This window comes from Macrobrachium rosenbergii, chromosome 52 (genome assembly GCF_040412425.1).
Source record: "Macrobrachium rosenbergii isolate ZJJX-2024 chromosome 52, ASM4041242v1, whole genome shotgun sequence".
NCBI lineage: Eukaryota > Metazoa > Arthropoda > Malacostraca > Decapoda > Palaemonidae > Macrobrachium > Macrobrachium rosenbergii.
The window spans coordinates 24,444,734-24,464,013 of record NC_089792.1 but is presented as its reverse complement, the minus strand read 5'-3'; the positions used below and the strand labels follow the sequence as shown (position 1 = coordinate 24,464,013).

Here is a 19,280-nt window from a genome sequence, read left to right as displayed (position 1 = left end):
ATTCGGAGAGCATTAGTTTTTAGCCAAAGCATTCCAGTGGGTTGCAACAGGTCGAATTCGGCCTTCCCCACAGGTTCCACAGTCTTTCAGACTTCTGAATGGAGAGTCCACTCTGTGGGAAGGACCTGATCCTTCCTGCTGAGAAAATTCGGCCCTCACATTCCTCTCTCCCTGTACAAATCTGGTGAGGAGTCTGATCCTCCTCTCCTGAGCCCATTACTGCAATGTTTTTATAATTTTCGTGAATAAATGGAGTGTGTTCCTCCCTGATTTTCTTATATAAGCCAGGGCATAAGTGTTGTTTGAGTTCACTTGGACTACTTGTCCTGAGACAAGAACTCAAAATGAGAGCCAAATGTACTGCTGATAGCTCTTTCTTGTTGATGTGCCAGTTCACCTGGTCTCCATCCCAGGTGCCTGGATTTTCTATTCGACCCTAGTGTTGCCCCCATCCCGACCAGCGTCTGAGAACAACACTAGGGTAGGGTTAACTGAAGAGACAGTGTTGCATAATTTTCGAGGTCTAACCACCAGTTGAGATCCTCTTTTATCTTGTCTGAAATTTGGAACAAAGTTGCTAAGTCCTGAGACTTCTGGTCCCATCTCTCCTTTAGGTAAAACAGAAGAGGTCTCAGATGAAGTTTTCCCAAGAGGCAAACTGTTCCAGGTTATCAAATGGTCCCCAGCAGACTCATCCATACCCGAACAATGTTTTCTCCTTAGAAAGACTGTCACATATTTTCTATTATATCCGCCAGCTACAGGGATCCCATCAAGTTGCTCTTTTTCTAGCAGTGGAACAAATGTTTGAAAAGAAACAGCAACAAACAGTATCAAGACCTCCATTCCTTTTGGGTTTTACAACCGTCTTTTTCTGGTTCCGAAAGGGGTTGAGACCGGTTCTTATTGAGGGACACTGAATTTCTTCGTAATCAAGACGAAATTCAAAATGGTACCTCTTGTTCTTGCAGCTCTTCGTCCAGGAAAATTGGATGGTCTCCCTGGACCTGCAGGATGTTTACATTCCCATTCATCCCTCGTCAAGAAAGTTCCTTGGTTGCTTGAAACTGGGAAAGTTTTTCAATTCAGGTCCCTGCACAAATCACTGTCACTCTTACCTTCCTTCATCAGAAAAGATAATTTTCCTTTTAAAAGTTCCTTTCATCGCAGCCATTTCCAGAAATCCACAGGCCATGAAGGGAGAACAGGGCATGACAACCAAAGGATTAGGAGAGTCTACTGGGTTGTTCCCTAAATCGTAAGAGCAGAGCAGTAGACACTAATCTGAGCTTCTGGATGGAAGCCTTCCTAAGACTATCCTTTTCAAGCTTCTTCAGATAAGAAGACAAAACCTTCCATTCTTGATCAGACAATTTCTCACACTCCTTGCACCTATTGTCTAAGAACAATCATTCCCCCCTACACCTCATACATACAGTGTGAGGGGAGGCCTTGCAACCTGGCCTTGCATTCTTGCCAAACAGAACACAGGAAGAAACATTAAAACATCTTAATGAACAATCCAAAAGCAAATCCAAAAAACAGTCCACAAGCAAGGGTATCCAAACCAAAGATCCAATTTGTCATGCCAAAATCAGGCCAAACAGATCCTCACCTCAAAAGATATAAAATAAAAGGAGGAACTGTTCAACAGATGTTCGGAACCAGCGACAGAAAATCTGATTAGAAATCGGAATGGTTCTTATTCCGCCACCCAACCGGGTATGATTGATCACCTGACCAGACTGGTATGTTGATAGTTTTGAATTCAGTAGTTTCGGAGACTATAGCTAAGTATATATCTAGGTAAATAATGCATGTACAAAATATATATTTTAATTACTTAGTAATAAAAAAATTGTGTTCCACCTATACTATATGAATATAATTACAGGTACATACTTTCAATGAGCTAACTTTTTGTATTTGTTGAGTTCCCAAACTAAAATAAATAGACACAACAACTGCATTCCTTATAAAACTAGAATGCTTTATGAAATGTAAAATGCAGCACCATTCTTAAGACAGCAACTTACCATTTGCTTTGCAAAATGTATGACATGGTAGCCTGTGTTTGACAAAATTGCTAGGGAGTATGCAGATAAGCCACTTTCACGGGTACTCCACATCTGTTCTAACATGTGAGTCATTTCTAGAACTCTGCCTCCTGTGTCAGTTGCAACCAAAACGTTTCCCCCATTACGACAAGTTTCCTGAAGCTGAGCTAAAATAAAAAGGAAATTCTTCTCATTTGTAACATATAGAAAACTACCTTAATTTCAAATGAACACAGACAATGAAGAACACTGAACATCATTTAATCAATACTTGCTCTAATAATGCCACTTCTTACAAAAAAACCCACAATCTTTGTCAACTACAATCCACTTTTATGTATTATCATTTAGAAATATGGACAGTGTTATCTAGTTAACCTAAATTTCTAAAATGACCCTAATCCAGGTCCATGGGTCAGTTCAAACTCATAAAAACATATCAAACTAATGAAAAAGTATATGTTAATGATGAAATGACAAATTAATTATTTGAATTTATAAATGAAGCAAATTACTAAGTCAAAGACAAAATAAAATTAATTGTGAAAGAATGAAAAAAAAAAGTTTTCAATAGTAGTTTAAAATAAGAAATATCTAAAACTTTATATTTAATAATCACATCTGTAAATACAAATTATATAGACACAATGATGCACTGAAGTTAGCCAAGTATAGACATTACTTTTTATAAATTAATATAAAAACACCATAGTAGAAATTTATTTAAACTTTTTCAATATGACACAACAAAATAAAATTCCTTTCCAATGATATATAAACTGCTTATTCATGTCAGTTATTCACATGGAAAAATTAGTTTTGACATACAGATTTTTGCAGCCCCTTTGACAGATCAAGACTGGTCCCCAAGGTGTCATAAGACAAACTAACCAATCTCAAAGAATTTTCTTATAGTAGTTGGTCTCAGCCAGAATATGGTTCTTAAGATAATATAAAAACTAGCTAGTGACTGGCAGATTCTCAGGCTACCTTGGTTTTCCAAGACAGGGACCGTGACTTCAAGGTATTTGTCATGTTCCTCATTACATGGCAGGTCTGTGCAAGATAAATGTTAGAACCCCAAACCCATGCCCATTGTCAAAGAGTTCTTTGTCAAAGGCATGTAAAAATAAGTCAAAACTTGTTTTTTTATAGCGTAGCTGCTGTTTGTCCTCAAAAGGAACTTACAAAAGAAATTGACAGTTGACAAAATGCCCAGTTGCTTCTGTCCTGCTTGTCAGTGGCAGCTCATTCTAGGTTTCCTGTTGTCATTGGAGAAGATAGTTCCTCAAGGTCAACTACACATTTGATCACCCCAATGGAGATTAACAGATCCTCCCTTGTTCCAAGCTCCACTTTCAGAAGAAATGAGGAAGGACCTCACTTGATGGTTGGATGACAGGAACCTGACCATAGGAGTGCCTTTTCATTCCCCCCCCTCCAGAGATTCTTTGCTCTCAGATGTCTTGTATGAGGGTTGAGGAGCACACCTGGAAGGTCTCCAACATCAGGGGTGTGGGATCACCAAGACAAACAGCTTCGTATCAACATCCTGGAGCTGACAGCAGCCTTCCTAGCACTTCAGGAATTTCAAGAAAGGGTAACAGGGCACTCCATTGTACTAATGTCCGACAAAACTACAGTGGTAGCTTATGTCAACAAAAGCAGGGGGCTAGTGTCTTGTCATCTTCATGACTTGACAGTACATCACCATTGAAAGTGAAAACATTGGGCACTTTCAACGGTGGTGCATATGAACAAAGATCTGGAGTAGCAATGGGATCCCCCCCTCACCTGTTTTGGCTAATATCTGCATGGAGTTCATGGAGAAGACTATTCTGAGTTCTTGCCTGTCTTGGTTTAAACCAATATTTTGGGTTTGCTATGTGGACGATGTTTTCATTCTTTTCATTCATGATGATGATTTATTCAATGAACTAGTAGAATTTGTTAAAATTCAGATACAACAAATCAAGTTCACATATGAAAAGGAATCAGAGCTCAAATTACCTTTTTTGGATGTCTTAGTGTTTCACAATCCAAACACAAAGAAGTTTGAATTCTCGGTTTATCAAAAGCCGACTAATGCAGAATTATATGTACATTTTTATTCCTATCACAGCATTCAGATAAAGAAAAATATCATTGTTAGCATGGCTGTCAGGGCTCTTAAAGTTTGTAACCCACAATATTTAGATGATGAGACTGCCCATATTTGAAATACTTTTAGTAAGTTGAGTTACCCCGCCCATTTTATTGAGGATGCTTTGTCTAGGGCTAAGAATAAGTTTTACAAACCTTCACTCAAGCAGATTGATCACAGCATGAGATACATAACGCTTCCATATCATGAGAAATTAAAATCAACAGCCCTGTTATCAATAATACAAGTACTGTAATGTTAAATTATTTCACATATGAAAACTCAATCAAATCCAAATTCAGTAAGAATAATAAGCACAGAATTGGTAGTGATAGTAACAACAAGAGAGACAATAGTATATTCTATAAAATGCAAGCTCTGTAATTTATTTTATTTTGGGGAGACTGGTAGGGGGAAGGACATTAGATTACAAGAACATAAAAAAGCGGTTAGGGACTTCACTCAAAACAACACTATTGCTAAACAGTGTTGGGAAAATAATCATGTCATGGATTGGGAGGGAGATAAAAGTATATATAGAAGTAGTCAAGCAGGCCATAGAAGAGTAGTGGAGGGGGCTTTGATAAATATTTGCAACACATTACATGGCAATAAAGCCTTTACGCAGGAGGACAGACATACAGACAGGCTAGTCTGTCATTCCAGTTTCTCGAGGCCCCTGATACTGTCTCCCTCATCTCTCCCCACACAGGTTGTCGAAGTGGCAGTTGTCGCAGAAACAAGCAAGCACCGATGCTGAAAGTCATTCACCACCCTCGAATCACCAAGTCACTAGTAATGAGCACCATACAATCAAGCGACAGCCATTAAGAAGATCACAATGGTTGGATCACAGATATGGGGAACCAGCCATTATATAACTGCTATATTCATGCTGAAAGATTGTTTGAGGGTTTCCTGGACTGTCACAAAATTTTTTTTCAAGTTGTCTTTTTAAGATAAACAAGTATTTTTATTCAGTTCGCTGAAGAGGACTATTGTGCACCTGTTTTATCCTTTTTGTATTTTGGGAAAATACAGTCTCTCATTTACATTATTGTGGCTTTTTACGCATTATTTCCAATCACAATACAGTATAGTGATGCACCACAGGTCAGACTTACACTCTCTGTTCCTCTGGTAGTGGGAAAACAGGTGGTCCAAGCTTCTCTTGGGATTCCTAGCATAAAGTCATCTATTTCATCACAGCAACCAAATTTTTTTCATCCACTATGGAACTCTCTACAATGTAGACTCCAAGAGTTAATTAACTCTGAGTCAGACTATCATTCACTTTTGGAAGCCCCTATAGTAACACAAATCTCTCAACCTGCAGCATTTACTGGCAAGTCTGAAGTATAAAGTGGACATACTACCCTGAGTATATAAATTACAAACCCCTAAGAGTTTATTTTGCATATCAATATTTCCCTTCACATCTCTAAAACCTGCAGGTTTTGGAGTTAGGATCAAATCCAAGGAGCTTTCAAGCAGATACTATATGTTTCAAAACGCCATTGTAAGATTTCCAGTAACTCTATTCTTCCATCAGAAAAGAGGGATTCCAGTTTATTTTATATAATAGGTCTGCTGTGAAACATGAAATTTTTTACAAAGAAAACTGCTTTCTCATACAAACTATCATTTATAATATGAAGTCTCGCCTCAAGTTCTGCTTTTCTCACAGTTCATGGGTCAGACAGCATGAATAATGACTCTCTTAGCTGCCCAAGCCCTGGGGATCCACCAGCAAGTGCACACTGATTATTTGATACTTTTTTTTTTTTTCAAGAGGGACAGTAGTGTTTAGGCTGATCTTGTGGGATAATTACAAGCAATGGGTTTCAGGGAAATTTTTTTTTTAAATAAAACTTTCCAACTTTGGTCATAACACAATATGCTTCCCACAGTCTATGAACAATTTTTAATTAGTTTTACACTGGTACTGATTAGTTAGTTAAGATGGTTCAAAATTATCTTAAAATGAGAAAAAGTACTAACCAACAAGCTTTTCATCTCTGTGACGTCTACGCTCCTGTCTATAAGAAAAATTGAAAGAATCTGTTATAAGCAATGATGGTCGTGTTATTTTGTCCAGCTCACAGCCTCCTAAATGTCTCTCCTTTTTGTGATTGAAGTCCACAGCATAAACAATATCCTGGAAAGTCAATAAATAATAAATGTTAAATTACACATACTGTGCAACAGATTGAATTTATTTCACAACAGAATTCACCATACTTTAACTACAAAAATATTAGTACAGCCAATAGGAAGAAATGAAAAAATCCCAGAACCATCCAGAATACCATATGATTTAATAAAAGCAACAGGCAAGCCAGTAACCCACAAGCTCACCAGAACATACAAAAACCTGACATACGGAAACACAGATAAAAGTGTGGGAAAAGAACTTACAAAGGTATACAACGTGGAAATCTTAGGGGAATAAGATTATAAGTATGCTCTGGAAATACTAAACCTTAATAAAACTGCTTTAACAATAAAATTACAAATTTTTTTATGGCATAGACGCTTGTTTCGTCCTCAAGGAGTTACCCCAACAGTGTGCCAGCGCTCCATGGTGACTAGACTAGTATCAGAGAAATATCTTTTAGCCTGGTCTTGTAGCCGGGTATTGTGTCATAATAAAAACACTATGACATGTGATAGAGTATAATGGACACAAAGATAAGACGGCATTTTCCCTTATCTTCAGCGTCAACAACTGTAAGAAGTGACTGTTGAGCATGTGTGTCTGCCATCTTGTTTATGACTGGGACAGGCAAAAGACCAGCCCCATTACCCTCTACTAGTCAAAGTTTTCCACAAGACGATTCAGTGCTCCTCAGAAAATTGATTTGATTTCAAATTTTTTCATCAGCGAGAATCATGGAAACATCTAAACTTGAAAGTCAAGGGCTTATTTTTAAGCTCCAGTTAAAAACTGTTAGTTTAAACTGTGGAACAAGTGTTTATTTTGTGTACAGAAGCTGGAAACTGGACTTTATTTTCTGAGCATGTGGTCTGTGCTCTCACGTTCTCTGTTATTTACGAAAGGCCAAAAAATTTTAATTTTTGATCATTCTATTTAGAAGTTTTAACTACAGAGATGTTCCAAAATCTATTATCAATTTAGATAATCCTTTCAGATAACAATGTCTACAATAGCCTAGGTGGTAGCCTACATGAGATGGTAACCTAACAAATTCAGTGTGTGCATAATTTAGACTATAGTAGATGCTGCCTGTAGCCTATAACCTACAATTACAAATCCTAAAGGTGATTTAAATAACCTGGATTAGGTAGTAACCTAAATTAAGGTAAGTAAGAATCTTTTAAGATATATTCTTTTATGGTCCTAGGCAACAGCCTAGTTCACACCAAGGACCCTAGAATTTGATAAACAGGCTACAGAATTTTTCCCTTTATACAGCCTGCATACTTAAGCATGATCTAAAGTAATCCAGGACTAGACAGTATCTTATATTAGGTTAAGTGATAAACTTTTACAAAACATCCCATTATTGGACTAAGTCATTTTCCTAGACCATGTAATCTAGGACTAGATGAAAATAGTAACCTGTGCCGGATGAGATGGTAGCCTAGCCTTAAGGCTACATACTAAGGCAATTGTGTTTTACATAACAATACCCTTAATTGTGAATTAAATAATCCGGATTAGGCCGTATCCTAGGTTAGGGTAAGTAATAGGTCTATAAGAGTCCTCTTCATCATGGACAAAAGTAGGCCCAGAACTGTATGGTCTCACAAGACAAGGCACCCAAGTTCTCATAATCCATCTGGTAGAAACTTGAAAGCTGAAAGCTCTCTCACTGAATGGACTCAGTGACACCTGTGTGGACTTGCTGATACCTCATGTGGACTTGCTGATGCTTTGCACAGACTTGCTGACACCTCTCTCCCAGATCCTTTGTGCAGACTTGCTGATGCCTCGTGTGGACTTGCTGTTGCCCATTTGAATTTACTAACGCCTGTGTGGACTCGCTGCCGGCTGTATCGACTTGCTGACAACAGTGTGGACTCACTGCCAGCTGTGTGGAATTACTGATGCCTCGTGCGAACTCGATAACACCTTCTGCAGCCTCGACAACACTTCGTGCAGATCAATGATATGTGGAACTGTATGAGGACTCAACTCCTTGCAGAAACAAAGGACTAAAGGGTGAATGCGAATATCTGGCATGCTTAGCCTAAGCTTTGAAAGGCAGACCATGAAAGCCACAAATGCCCAGGCATGCAAATAACATGGCCTTGTCAAAAACAAAACTTGGAAGTTTACTACCTGACTGCCCACCTAGAGACTTAGGGCTTCTAGCAACAGCTACAGGCGCAACGGCAGCACTCAGTATATGGATCACAATCAGTTACCTGGCTCAGACAAATCGCCAGAATAACCATGGGACAACAGGGTCAAACAAGATTTAGACCTATCATAAACCACAAAGATCTATACCTACCATACGTGTCTTCATGTGACCGTGGTCTAAATCTGTCCATGGAGGACCGAGATGCAAAGGCAGGAGAAAGAGGGCACACTTCTTGAACATCCCGGGATGTTAGTCCTCTTCTGGAAACACTGGGACTACCATGCCTGTTGGCAGGGGGCACTAAGGTGACAGGAAAGGCAGCATTTCACAGAGTGGCCAAAGGAACGAGAGGACACCATCCTTGTCAATGCAATAGACACATTCGATAAAAAAGACTAAAATTGTTACTCATAAATTCAATTTTGGATTTAACTGAGTCACTATCTGACTGCATTAAATCTAACCTACTATCCTGAGCTGACATTTTGGGTGTTAAAGGATCTATATCCACTAGAGAAGAATCTATGCACTTCTCTCTATCTCCTTGACCAGGTATTAATTCTAAAAAGACTTAGATTCAAGACTAGCTGTTCTCTTTACTCTCTTTCTAAGTCTATCCTCTCTTCTGATTTGGCAATTATCATCTTCTCTATCTCTTCCAAAGACTAATCCTTGCAATGAGCAAAATGGTTGTCTGAATCACAATTCACCCCTCAATGATCAGTGCATATTTCATGGGTATTTGTAAACTGCATTATTATTAGTTCTACATCAAAAAAACCCAATTCTGCCGCTTTCTCGTCTTACAACCATTTCTTACTTAAACAGTCTACTTATAAACAATCTAATAGATTTTGATAGGAAAGACCGAGAAGAAGAATCCATATTGCCAAATACAAACCAAAATCCAGATAATTCAATTTGTTAATCAAGAAAAACGAACCCAAATTCCAAAGCACTTGTCTACACAACCGGCTGGTTTCATCGACAAGAATAGAATGACAACCAAATCAGTTGCTGCCTTACCCCTACCTCCAAAGAGTCAAGGTAACTAACGGGAGCATTCCTTAATGAATGTTTCAATTTTAAAACTTGTCGAACCAGCACCAAGTAGTTGCAGATAAAGCAAATGATAGGGGTAAGTTTCACCTAAAAAATATAAAATTCCTTGTCTTCTGAGCAAGCATAACTTACCCCTTCACCATCCTTTAGAATTCTCCATATTGAGCCACCTATCATATGGCCAGCTGGCTGTGCTGAGATATTAAGGCCAATTCCTTTGCCTGTAAAGAATTTACATACAACATAAGTAAATGTGCACAAGTATAAATCATTAAAAATTACAACTCCTCTAAATATTAATAGTATTTTACTGTAAAACTTATATTACATCAGCAACATACTATACTACTTTTATTATAATTCCATTAACTCTTGTCATCTTCACATTCTTCCTCATGTCCTCAGCAACCATGCTTACCAAATCTTTGAAATACTCGTACAGTACTATTAATCCAGGCATTCATTAACTTCACAGCATTTTTCCACTAGCATTATTTACAAGGACGTCCATTTGCTCTTTAATCTTTCTAACTACATTATATCAATTTAGTAAATTTTCTCCCCTAAGTACAGGTTTAAGGGGATTATCTGGCTAAAAAATAGTGAAATATTAAAAAATTTACAATTTTCTGAAAAAATTCCTGTAGCTTCATATGTATCTCACTCAAAGTATGGTGAACTAGACAGGTGTTTTGACAACAGAAAAAAGTACCAGGATAGAAACCACAGTGTCCTGGGTGTTGCTTCCCTGTCAAAGGACAGACATATGTACAGAAGCTTGCTGGAAGAGTCCAGGTCGATGGCCCTGCTCTTGCATACCTACGAGAGGGCATAGCAGTAACCATTAACGACACAAAATCCTCTCTTAATGGGGCACTATTAAGAGTCTCCATGCATGAAGACTGAGGAGACTGAGATTCTGGTCATATCTCTGAAAGTAAGGCTGATGGAGGACCTTTTACTAAAGCAAAAAGGTTGTCCACCAGGAAGCAGGTCTGAAGAGGATGAAGTGGGGCTAAGAGGGACATTGTTGGATCACAGCTGATTAAGGTGAAGGGTGAAAATGTGCACACCTCCAGATTGTCCCAAGGAATCATGAAAGCACAGCTTGCCCATAGTGCCTTGTATGGCAGGGCTTGGCAGTAGTTTGGATGATTGTGATTGAGGCTGGAAATGAACAGTCTTTAAAAATGGGGTTCCCCTTGTCAATTGGTACTTCACAGGAGATTTTGGTAACTTTCATTCCTGTTTAAAGCCTCTAGGGTAGAACTGTCTGGCATTACACCTACCACTCTGTCAGACAGGTGATTCTTGAATACTTGTAGGACTAGTTGCAATACCCTCAGTTCCAGAAAATTTATCTGCAAACTTTTTCCTTCTTGATACAGAAAACTGATCTGCAAGCTTTTTTCCTCTTGCATCCACAAGCCTGAAGCTATCAAATCCTAAAGATGGGCACCCAACGCTTCCCTGGAGGCATTCAAAAAGAGCAATAAGTCCATGCAGGAGGAGGCAAAGGTGACTCCAATTAACAGGTGCAAAGGTCAAGAGCTGAAACAGGTAAAGTCACTGTGGGAAGGTGCGGATTATCCACTCAAATCGGACGTACACTGGAGGGCACAGATCACAACAGGTCACCAGGCTGCTACTTCAGTTCATTACAGGTCATTGCTTGGGTCACTTATCATATCAGATATTGAAGCAATTTCCTGTAGCTTTTTATTACTTCTTTCTCTGGGCATTGTAATTTTCAATTATTTAAGAATGCCAGCAATCTGTGCAAGTATTTGGGTGCTATTCAAATAGCAGAAAAAAAGGATGGCATTACATTTTTTCACTTCCCTCAAGACCTTGAAAAAAGGAAAAAGTGGATTCATCTCTGTCGAAGGAAAGACCATTTCAGTCCTTCTGCACACCGAATATGCAGTAAGCATTTTGAAGAAAGTGTATATAGAAGAGATTTCAAACTGGAGATTCTGGGATTACAGGTGCCATCAGCAAGATATAGACTTTTAAACAGTCAAGCACTTCCAACTCTTCATATGCCTAAACCTCAAGGTTGGTGTTGTTTCTATTCATTAGTGATATATAGACAGGTAGATATCAATGCTAAGATTACTACATTTCAGACGACGATTTGTTACAACATGCCAAATATTACGAGCAGAGAAGAGAAGTCAAAAATGCCTATTGGGAGAAACAGAAGCAGGAGTTTCTGCAACACTTCACATTGACAAGAGGGATAAGGCATGCAGGCAACATTGTGAACAGGTGGAGCAAAAAGATCTTGCCAAAAAATAGGAGGATTTCCAGCGTCAACTGCCTGATGTTACACAAGAAAGAAATAACCTCACCTTAGAAGGAAAACAGTGGGAGGGAGAAAGGTTATCTTTGTTAGAAAATGTGAGAAACTTGAGCACTGAAGTTTTGTGTTGCACAATTTTCCTTGGAAATTTGTTTTTTCCTTCTCTCATAGAAAAACAAACCACAATTGTAAGCCACTCAAATAAAGAAACACTAGATAATACAACTTCAACAACAGCCATGTTGGAGACCACCAGAAATACATCTACAGTATGCTGAAGAAGGAAAACTGATGCTGCAGAGATGAATGCATGGGTTGTTACCCAAAATCCCTGCACTGGTTGCTGCCAAATTTGAAAACCTAGTTACCAAGTTTCAGTAACTGGAACAGCTGCCACTGAAGGTATCCATTAAAAGATCAGAGTTTGTATCCTCATACCAACAAACATCACTTTATATTTGCCATCGGGACAAACATTTCCCTACCTTGAATGCACTGCCAGTTTGATCAGTATATTGTACACTTAACTGTGAAACATGATCAAATATTATCGTTACTTTCATTTTAATACTACAATTTATATCACAAAAATTTATTACAACTGCATATTTATCTGTTTTTCATTTCCTATCCCAACAGCTACTTTCTCTCTGATGCAGGTTTACATTTTGTCATAAGTAACAATAGGTCATTACAAAAATAAATTTTTTGAAAATAATTACCTCTCATTGGAATACTTTGGTTATATTTGACCTGAGTAATGAGTTCAAAGGCTGTATCAACATCATCCAGAGTGAAATGCTCCACAAGATCATAGTTGTGATGGCTCTGAAATATTTGAATAACTTTATCTAAATATTATCATACTCAATTTAATCTTCGCAACAGAAAAAACATCCTATTCCTTATTATTAAAGAACATATATCTTACTAGGAGAACATGATTTACTACACCCTCTGTACATTATGGTGATAATTCTCCTATTAAAAATCTACATATCAGAAACTTTAAAATATTGTAATTTAATGGCAAAACTTATATATTATCTTTATATTTTTTTATCATAAAGGATAAGGGAAATGATTATAAAGCTTATAGAATCTAACAAGCATAAACATATTTTTGCATTTTATGTACCTTTATTGATTAATCCACCCACGTATTGGTTTATCATCTATCTTGTGTATGCATGTGTGTGTGTATGTAGACAGTAGACTTTGCAATTTCTTCAGGACAAGGATTTACACTGTGTACATTTTTAATGCTTTTCTTTGCTTGTTCTTATTAATGGTTGATGTGTTGCCATTTAAAAGGTTATGTCAAAGTGCAAGGATAATTTTCTGGTCATTAATCCCTAACTTTAAAAGATATAAATTGAGATATTTAAATTTTGGTTCACGGCATATTATTGTGGTCGTTTGTGTAAGGGGGAGTTTGTTCTTTTTCAAGACTTTGGTAGTTGTGTGTTAGTTCTGTAGTGTGTTCTGCTGTTAGTGTAGTTTAGCCATCGTGGTTCGGTTTCTAGCGTTTTAACTCTTTTTATTTTTCCTTGTTTCAAGCACTGCCCTCCAGTGTGTCTCAAGTTGACTCTATCCCAAACCTTGGAGAGAGAGTTATGTCATCAGCCGTTTATTTTACCAACCCTTAACGTTATTTGAGTGTCATATTATTAAATGATCATTATGTCTGTTGTATAAAATGCACCACAACGACAAACATCCTCTGCACTCTTTACCAGGTTCAACTGTTTTTGCCGCGACAAAGTGTTGCTGTCGCACCAATATAGAAATACTAGTGCGGCTGTGAAATCATCTGATCTTCAAATGCTTCACTGAGGAGCAAATTTACCCTGCCTCTGCTGATGTCTCCTAAATTTAGGTGTATCGCTATTTTTTCCATTCTCACATTTATTTATCATATATTCCTATAACTTGTGTCTCACTGCAGGCTGTGAAATCACCTGATCTTCGGATGTTTAATCGAGGAGTAAATTTATTCCTGCTTTCTGCTGACGTTTCCTAAATTTAGTTGTCCCGGTTTTGTTTTCTATTCTCTTATATTTATTTATCACATTTTCCTATAACTTACCTCTCTCTGCAGGCTGATTTCCATTTGGAGCCCTCTTGGCTTTGTAGTCTGTTAACTCTGTCCATAAGGGTTTTCAGAGGGACATTTAACGGAAATAGAAAAGATATTCATAGTTTCCGACTGAACATGTAACTTCGCTTGGTCGTCGGTCATTATTTCGTTTACTAATTACTTCGTCTCTTATTATTCTTCAGTATAACGATTGGGATTTGCATATATTTGTTTATTCTACTTGTTTTGTATATGTTTGTTTACTCTCCACCGGTAGAACACAGAATGACTAATACTGTCTCTGGTACCTTTTAAAATTATTTGTTTTCTGAATTTGTCCTGCTGCGAGGGGGTAGGGAGGAGCTGATTTGAAAATCAGGCAAAGGAGGAAATATTGATGTTAATGAATAGGAAAGGTTTCTCTGTTTATATGACGAGCTTATACAAGTTTTTGTTTCTGATTTGAAAATAATTATAAACGAGCTTATACAAGTTTTTGTTTCTGATTTGAAAATAATAACAAAAAAGTAGGACTGGGGTGGGATACAAAGGGCACATTATATAATTACACTGCAATGGTCTAACGAGGTTAATGACCAGTTTCAAAGTGATTATAACATTTTAATTAAGCTTTTATTTTGTATGCGGTGTTGTGGGAGCAATTTCCCCTCCAAATGTTTCACTTGGGGAACAAATGTTGGTGGTTTTATAATAGAAACTTCTATCTGATAATATGCTTATCTTGTAAATATACTTTCATCAGGTGCTTATAACTTATTCACGTTTCCAACCTTTCTGCAATATAGATGCTAAATGATGATGCGTTTCATGTTATGATATGAAGTAAATTGATTCTGTCGTATTTTTTTTTTTTTTTTTTTTTTTTTTTTGTTCCTATAAATATTTTCTTCTGCATATTTCATGGCGGAGATACGGCATTTACATTTGATATAGGTGTCATCCTGTCGATTATTTTAAGAATTCACTTCGAGTTTCATTTGGCATTGGATATGAAAGTTACTTCAAAAAGACAATTTGAAAATAGTTCATGAGTGATTGAGCAACTTTTTGTTAAATTTACCCAAATTGAATCACACCATCATCACGCCATGTTATTATTATTATTATTATTATTATTATTATTATTATTATTATTATTATTATTATTATTATTATCTATTAAGTAAGTACTACTCATCCCTATTGTTAGCAGTTATAACTGTTGGTTCCCATTCACTGTATTTGAGCTTGGCACATATATTGCAAATCTATGTCTCTTATTTGACAGACCTTTTCAAGATGTCTAAATAGATGTTCTACCTTTGTTTCTTTCTTTGTGGTAACATATGTATATATAACGTATATATGTATGTATATATGGATTTGTATAAATTATGTGCGCATGTATTGAAGGTATAATGTGTATAAACATATGTGGTCCTTTACAGATTTATTGTGACATAATGCATTAAAAGAGACATGGAGTTATGTCTTGTAACCGCTTCATGGTCTTCAACCAAATTGTTGATAATGTTACAGGTCTGGTTACGCACATTCGAATCTCATGTGTATTTGCCCGCTTAAAGCCGTCTCCCATGTGGATGCAAAGGTACAAAGACGGATTCACTCAGCGTATCCCTTTGTGGTTATGCATATACACGGACATTATATATTGATGCATATGTTTGACCACGGACACATAAGTTAATCTGCATGCTCAACATTTTTTTCTTTTGAGGGGGATGGGAGATCTTTGTTATAAATAGCCGGAAAAGACATTTCTTTTTTTATTTCATATAGCTTTACTTTTTTTGGTAGTTACATACAGAAAATTAACTGATGGTTATCAACGTTCAACTCACACGCACTTTCACAGAGAACAGGTAAGAAAGGACACTGACTTGTCAAAAATACCCCAAAGAAGAAAAGGCTCACTTGAGCATGAGAGAAAATAGGAGAGTAATTTGCAGAACAAGATATATAAATAAAGAAAAAGGTAAATGTTTACACAAAAACATATGTTGAGACAAAACTGTCCGGCATTTTAAATTAGCAGAAGTTTTTCTAAACTTATTAGTGTACCTATACCATCCAAAATGACGGCAATATAAGAGAGGGTCGAGCTGAAAATTTACGACATTAGGGCCGTTATTTAACGTCTCGAGACTCGTAAGAAGGCACCTGCATTCGGCATGACAACATACGGGACAGTGGTTCTATAGATTTTACACATAAACACAGAAAAGAAAAATATAGACACACGTTGTGTTTTACCATCTAGAGATAAATATCAACATCCATAACGCTGCAGAAGTAGACTATAACACAACCTTTGCGGTACAGGGAACAAACGCCATGTGGCACTCGACGTTGTGACCTTGAGGCACATCAGTAGAATAATGTCTTCTAATAGTCTCCTGGACGAGTAGCACTCATGTACTGAAGTGGACTACAGAACCTTTATTAGAGTAACAACTGATTAATAATTTACTTTGATATATATCCCCCAGGAAATTTCTTCATTATGATTCGAGGCAAGTGTTGTGCCTGGATTTTATTTCCTTGTAAATAGTGTCAAAGGACTGCCCGAAGACATTTAGTCTTTTTTATATACAGATAATTATATGGAGCTGTAAATTTACATCAGAATGTTGGAGGTTTTATGCAAAGATAAAGAGATAATATAGCACTGTTAGCATATATTAGTCCTGAGTTATCTTTTATATAGGTATACTTTAAATATATATCCTTAATTAAAATCACACTATCAAGATTGACCGTCAATTCTGTCCGTGAAAGCTACCTTTTAGTTCTGTTTATATTTCTTACGAACTACCACGAAAACATCGACTTGGAGTCAGTATGATTAACCTCGTTTGAATTTACCAACACTTGCTAACCTAGTGCGGGGAGAGAGAGAGAGAGAGAGAGAGAGAGAGAGAGAGAGAGAGAGAGAGAGAGAGAGTTGGTGATGGTAATGGTTGCTAAGTATCGCTCGCTTATGTTCATATTTCAGCTCCCTTCCTCCTGTATTCAAAAGGAAACAACATTAAGAGCCATTAGGATCGCGATTTCAGTCGACTTCTATAATTCTCCGATTAATAATTTTTGTCTTACCGTTTCTAATTCATATCATTAACCTCTCTCGTCAGATTCTCGTCACTTTATTTTATTCTCTAATATCCTGATCGTTATATTTTCCAACGTATTTTATTTTTCATCCCGTGGAGGAACAACGGGTCTCCTCAACCCTCCAAACCGCCCCCCCCCCCCCCAACCACCTTCAGTCTATGGTCCTCCGGTCTCATCCGTACATTTACCCAAGGTTTACTTATTACCTAGCATTACAGTGCCACTTTTCTTCACGTATTGTCCAAGATTATACCCAATTTCGTTCTTAGAGAAGGAATCTCGTATTCCACTATTACTGGGTCTCTTTCGTGATGGTTTTCTAATTGAGATGAACATATTTTGTCATTTTCCGCTCCGTATTACCTCTCGGTAATTTAGCAGTTTACTCTGGGCATACCAGGATAAATACGTACTGTCTTTGTCTACCTAAACACTTGTACATATGTCATCTCTCTCTCCTCTCTCTCTCTCTCTCTATATATATAATATATATATATATATATATATATATATATATATAAGAGTATATATACACACACACACACACACACAATATATATATATATATATATATATATATATATATATATATATATATATATATATATATATATATATATATATATATATATATATATATGTACATACATACATATATATATATAAATACCTCTTTTTCCATTGAAGAGGGCGTCTCTGGAGAAAAAACACATCATTCTCCATCATATACATATTTTACCTACAGTGTAATCATGGAAGGGACCGTTATGTAGAAATCATCCTAAACATAAGCCACTTCATTCGTTCTACACAGAAGGTTCAAGAGCAGTTCATCGAGCCTCCGTAAACACACTTCCCCATTCACCTTTGTATATCTAGTACTCTTTTGCTTCCTGGATATGAGGCCCTTCTACAATAATTCCATCTATCTCCCATCCAAAGTCTTTCGAATTACACGATTCTCACTGGCTAGCAATCTTTAATTCTGTCTACAAGACCAAGCCACTTAAAGAAAATACATATCCATCCTTTCACCTACTCCAATTTTGTTTGCCATTTTTACAACTGTCTCTTTTACGACAACTGTCTCACCCTGCCAATACTTTCGTCACATATGCAGCACAAATAGTTAATATCAACAGGTATAGTCATTTTTTTCCATTTACATCTCACGTCGAAACTTTTCTTCCACAAAGGAGAGCTGGCCTAATCTCGTTATACATTCTTTGCCTGGCTACCCTTTGCAATTAAGAGCTTTCCTCTTCTCTCATCCTACCATCATCGTTATATTTTTGCAAACGACCACTTCCTTTCAAGGTACGAGAGTTCAAAAGAAAATATTTCCATACTCCTATTGTTGAATCTAGAACGATTCCAGTAAAAATGACTGTAGTTTAAAAATTTTTTCGTTGCAATGAAATTCCATCAGCATCCACTTTGATATACAACAAACTTCTGCGTCTAGTTGTTTTCATTTTCCAAGATATTTTAGCTATTTTAACTATGATTGCTGCTTCATAAATTAACAGATTTATATACCTTCTTTCTTAAGAAAAGCATGTTCCTTTGCCATTGTGCTATGCTGATGAAATCTAAGAATGCCTTTTTTTTCCTATTTTCCTTTTAACCTTCCTTTACTCTCTCTCTCTCTCTCTCTCTCTCTCTCTCTCTCTCAGTTCATTCAATTATGAATAAGCAGGATGAGGAAAGTTTTACCCCACATGGCAAAAAAAAAAAAAAGGCTTTTTCGTACTGAAAAATTGGTGTTATTCCTACGTTCCTCTGGGCTACATGTTATCTCTAATGAAACTAAAAGGCATTGGAAATTACTTTAATGCGGTTTTCGTGACTGTGTGTTTTTAGATTAATTTTTTCCGCGAAATTTTCTGAAATCGGAGTATTATATCAATGTGTGTGTGTGTGTGTGTGTGTGTGTGTGTGTGTGTGTGTGTGTGTGTGTGTGTGTGTGTGTGTGTGTGTATTTAGGGCACCTGTCTATAAAATATTTTCCGCTCATGCCTTTCTTCAAAGGAATATTTCATACAATCTTTTCTTAATCGACCAAACTTCAGTGGGTTCCGGTAATGAGAATTTCTTCCAGGCATTTTTAATCTCTCCTTTACTCAGGAGCAATAATGAGTTCACTTTCTTTCCTCAGACGTAATCAAAG

General features: G+C 37.0%; 1 protein-coding gene across 1 annotated transcript in view; it reads right to left on the bottom strand.

Annotated features, from left to right (window-relative positions):
* CPSF2 (cleavage and polyadenylation specificity factor subunit 2) overlaps window positions 1-19,280 on the bottom strand; it is a 179,734-nt gene that overhangs the window by 83,132 nt on the left and 77,322 nt on the right. Inside the window, exons 4-7 of the mRNA XM_067095976.1 lie at window positions 12,621-12,726; window positions 9,726-9,814; window positions 6,202-6,358; window positions 2,037-2,224 (exon numbers count right to left, since the gene is read on the bottom strand). Coding sequence (XP_066952077.1) covers window positions 2,037-2,224; window positions 6,202-6,358; window positions 9,726-9,814; window positions 12,621-12,726 — 540 coding nt within the window. The remainder of the gene's footprint in view (window positions 1-2,036; window positions 2,225-6,201; window positions 6,359-9,725; window positions 9,815-12,620; window positions 12,727-19,280) is intronic.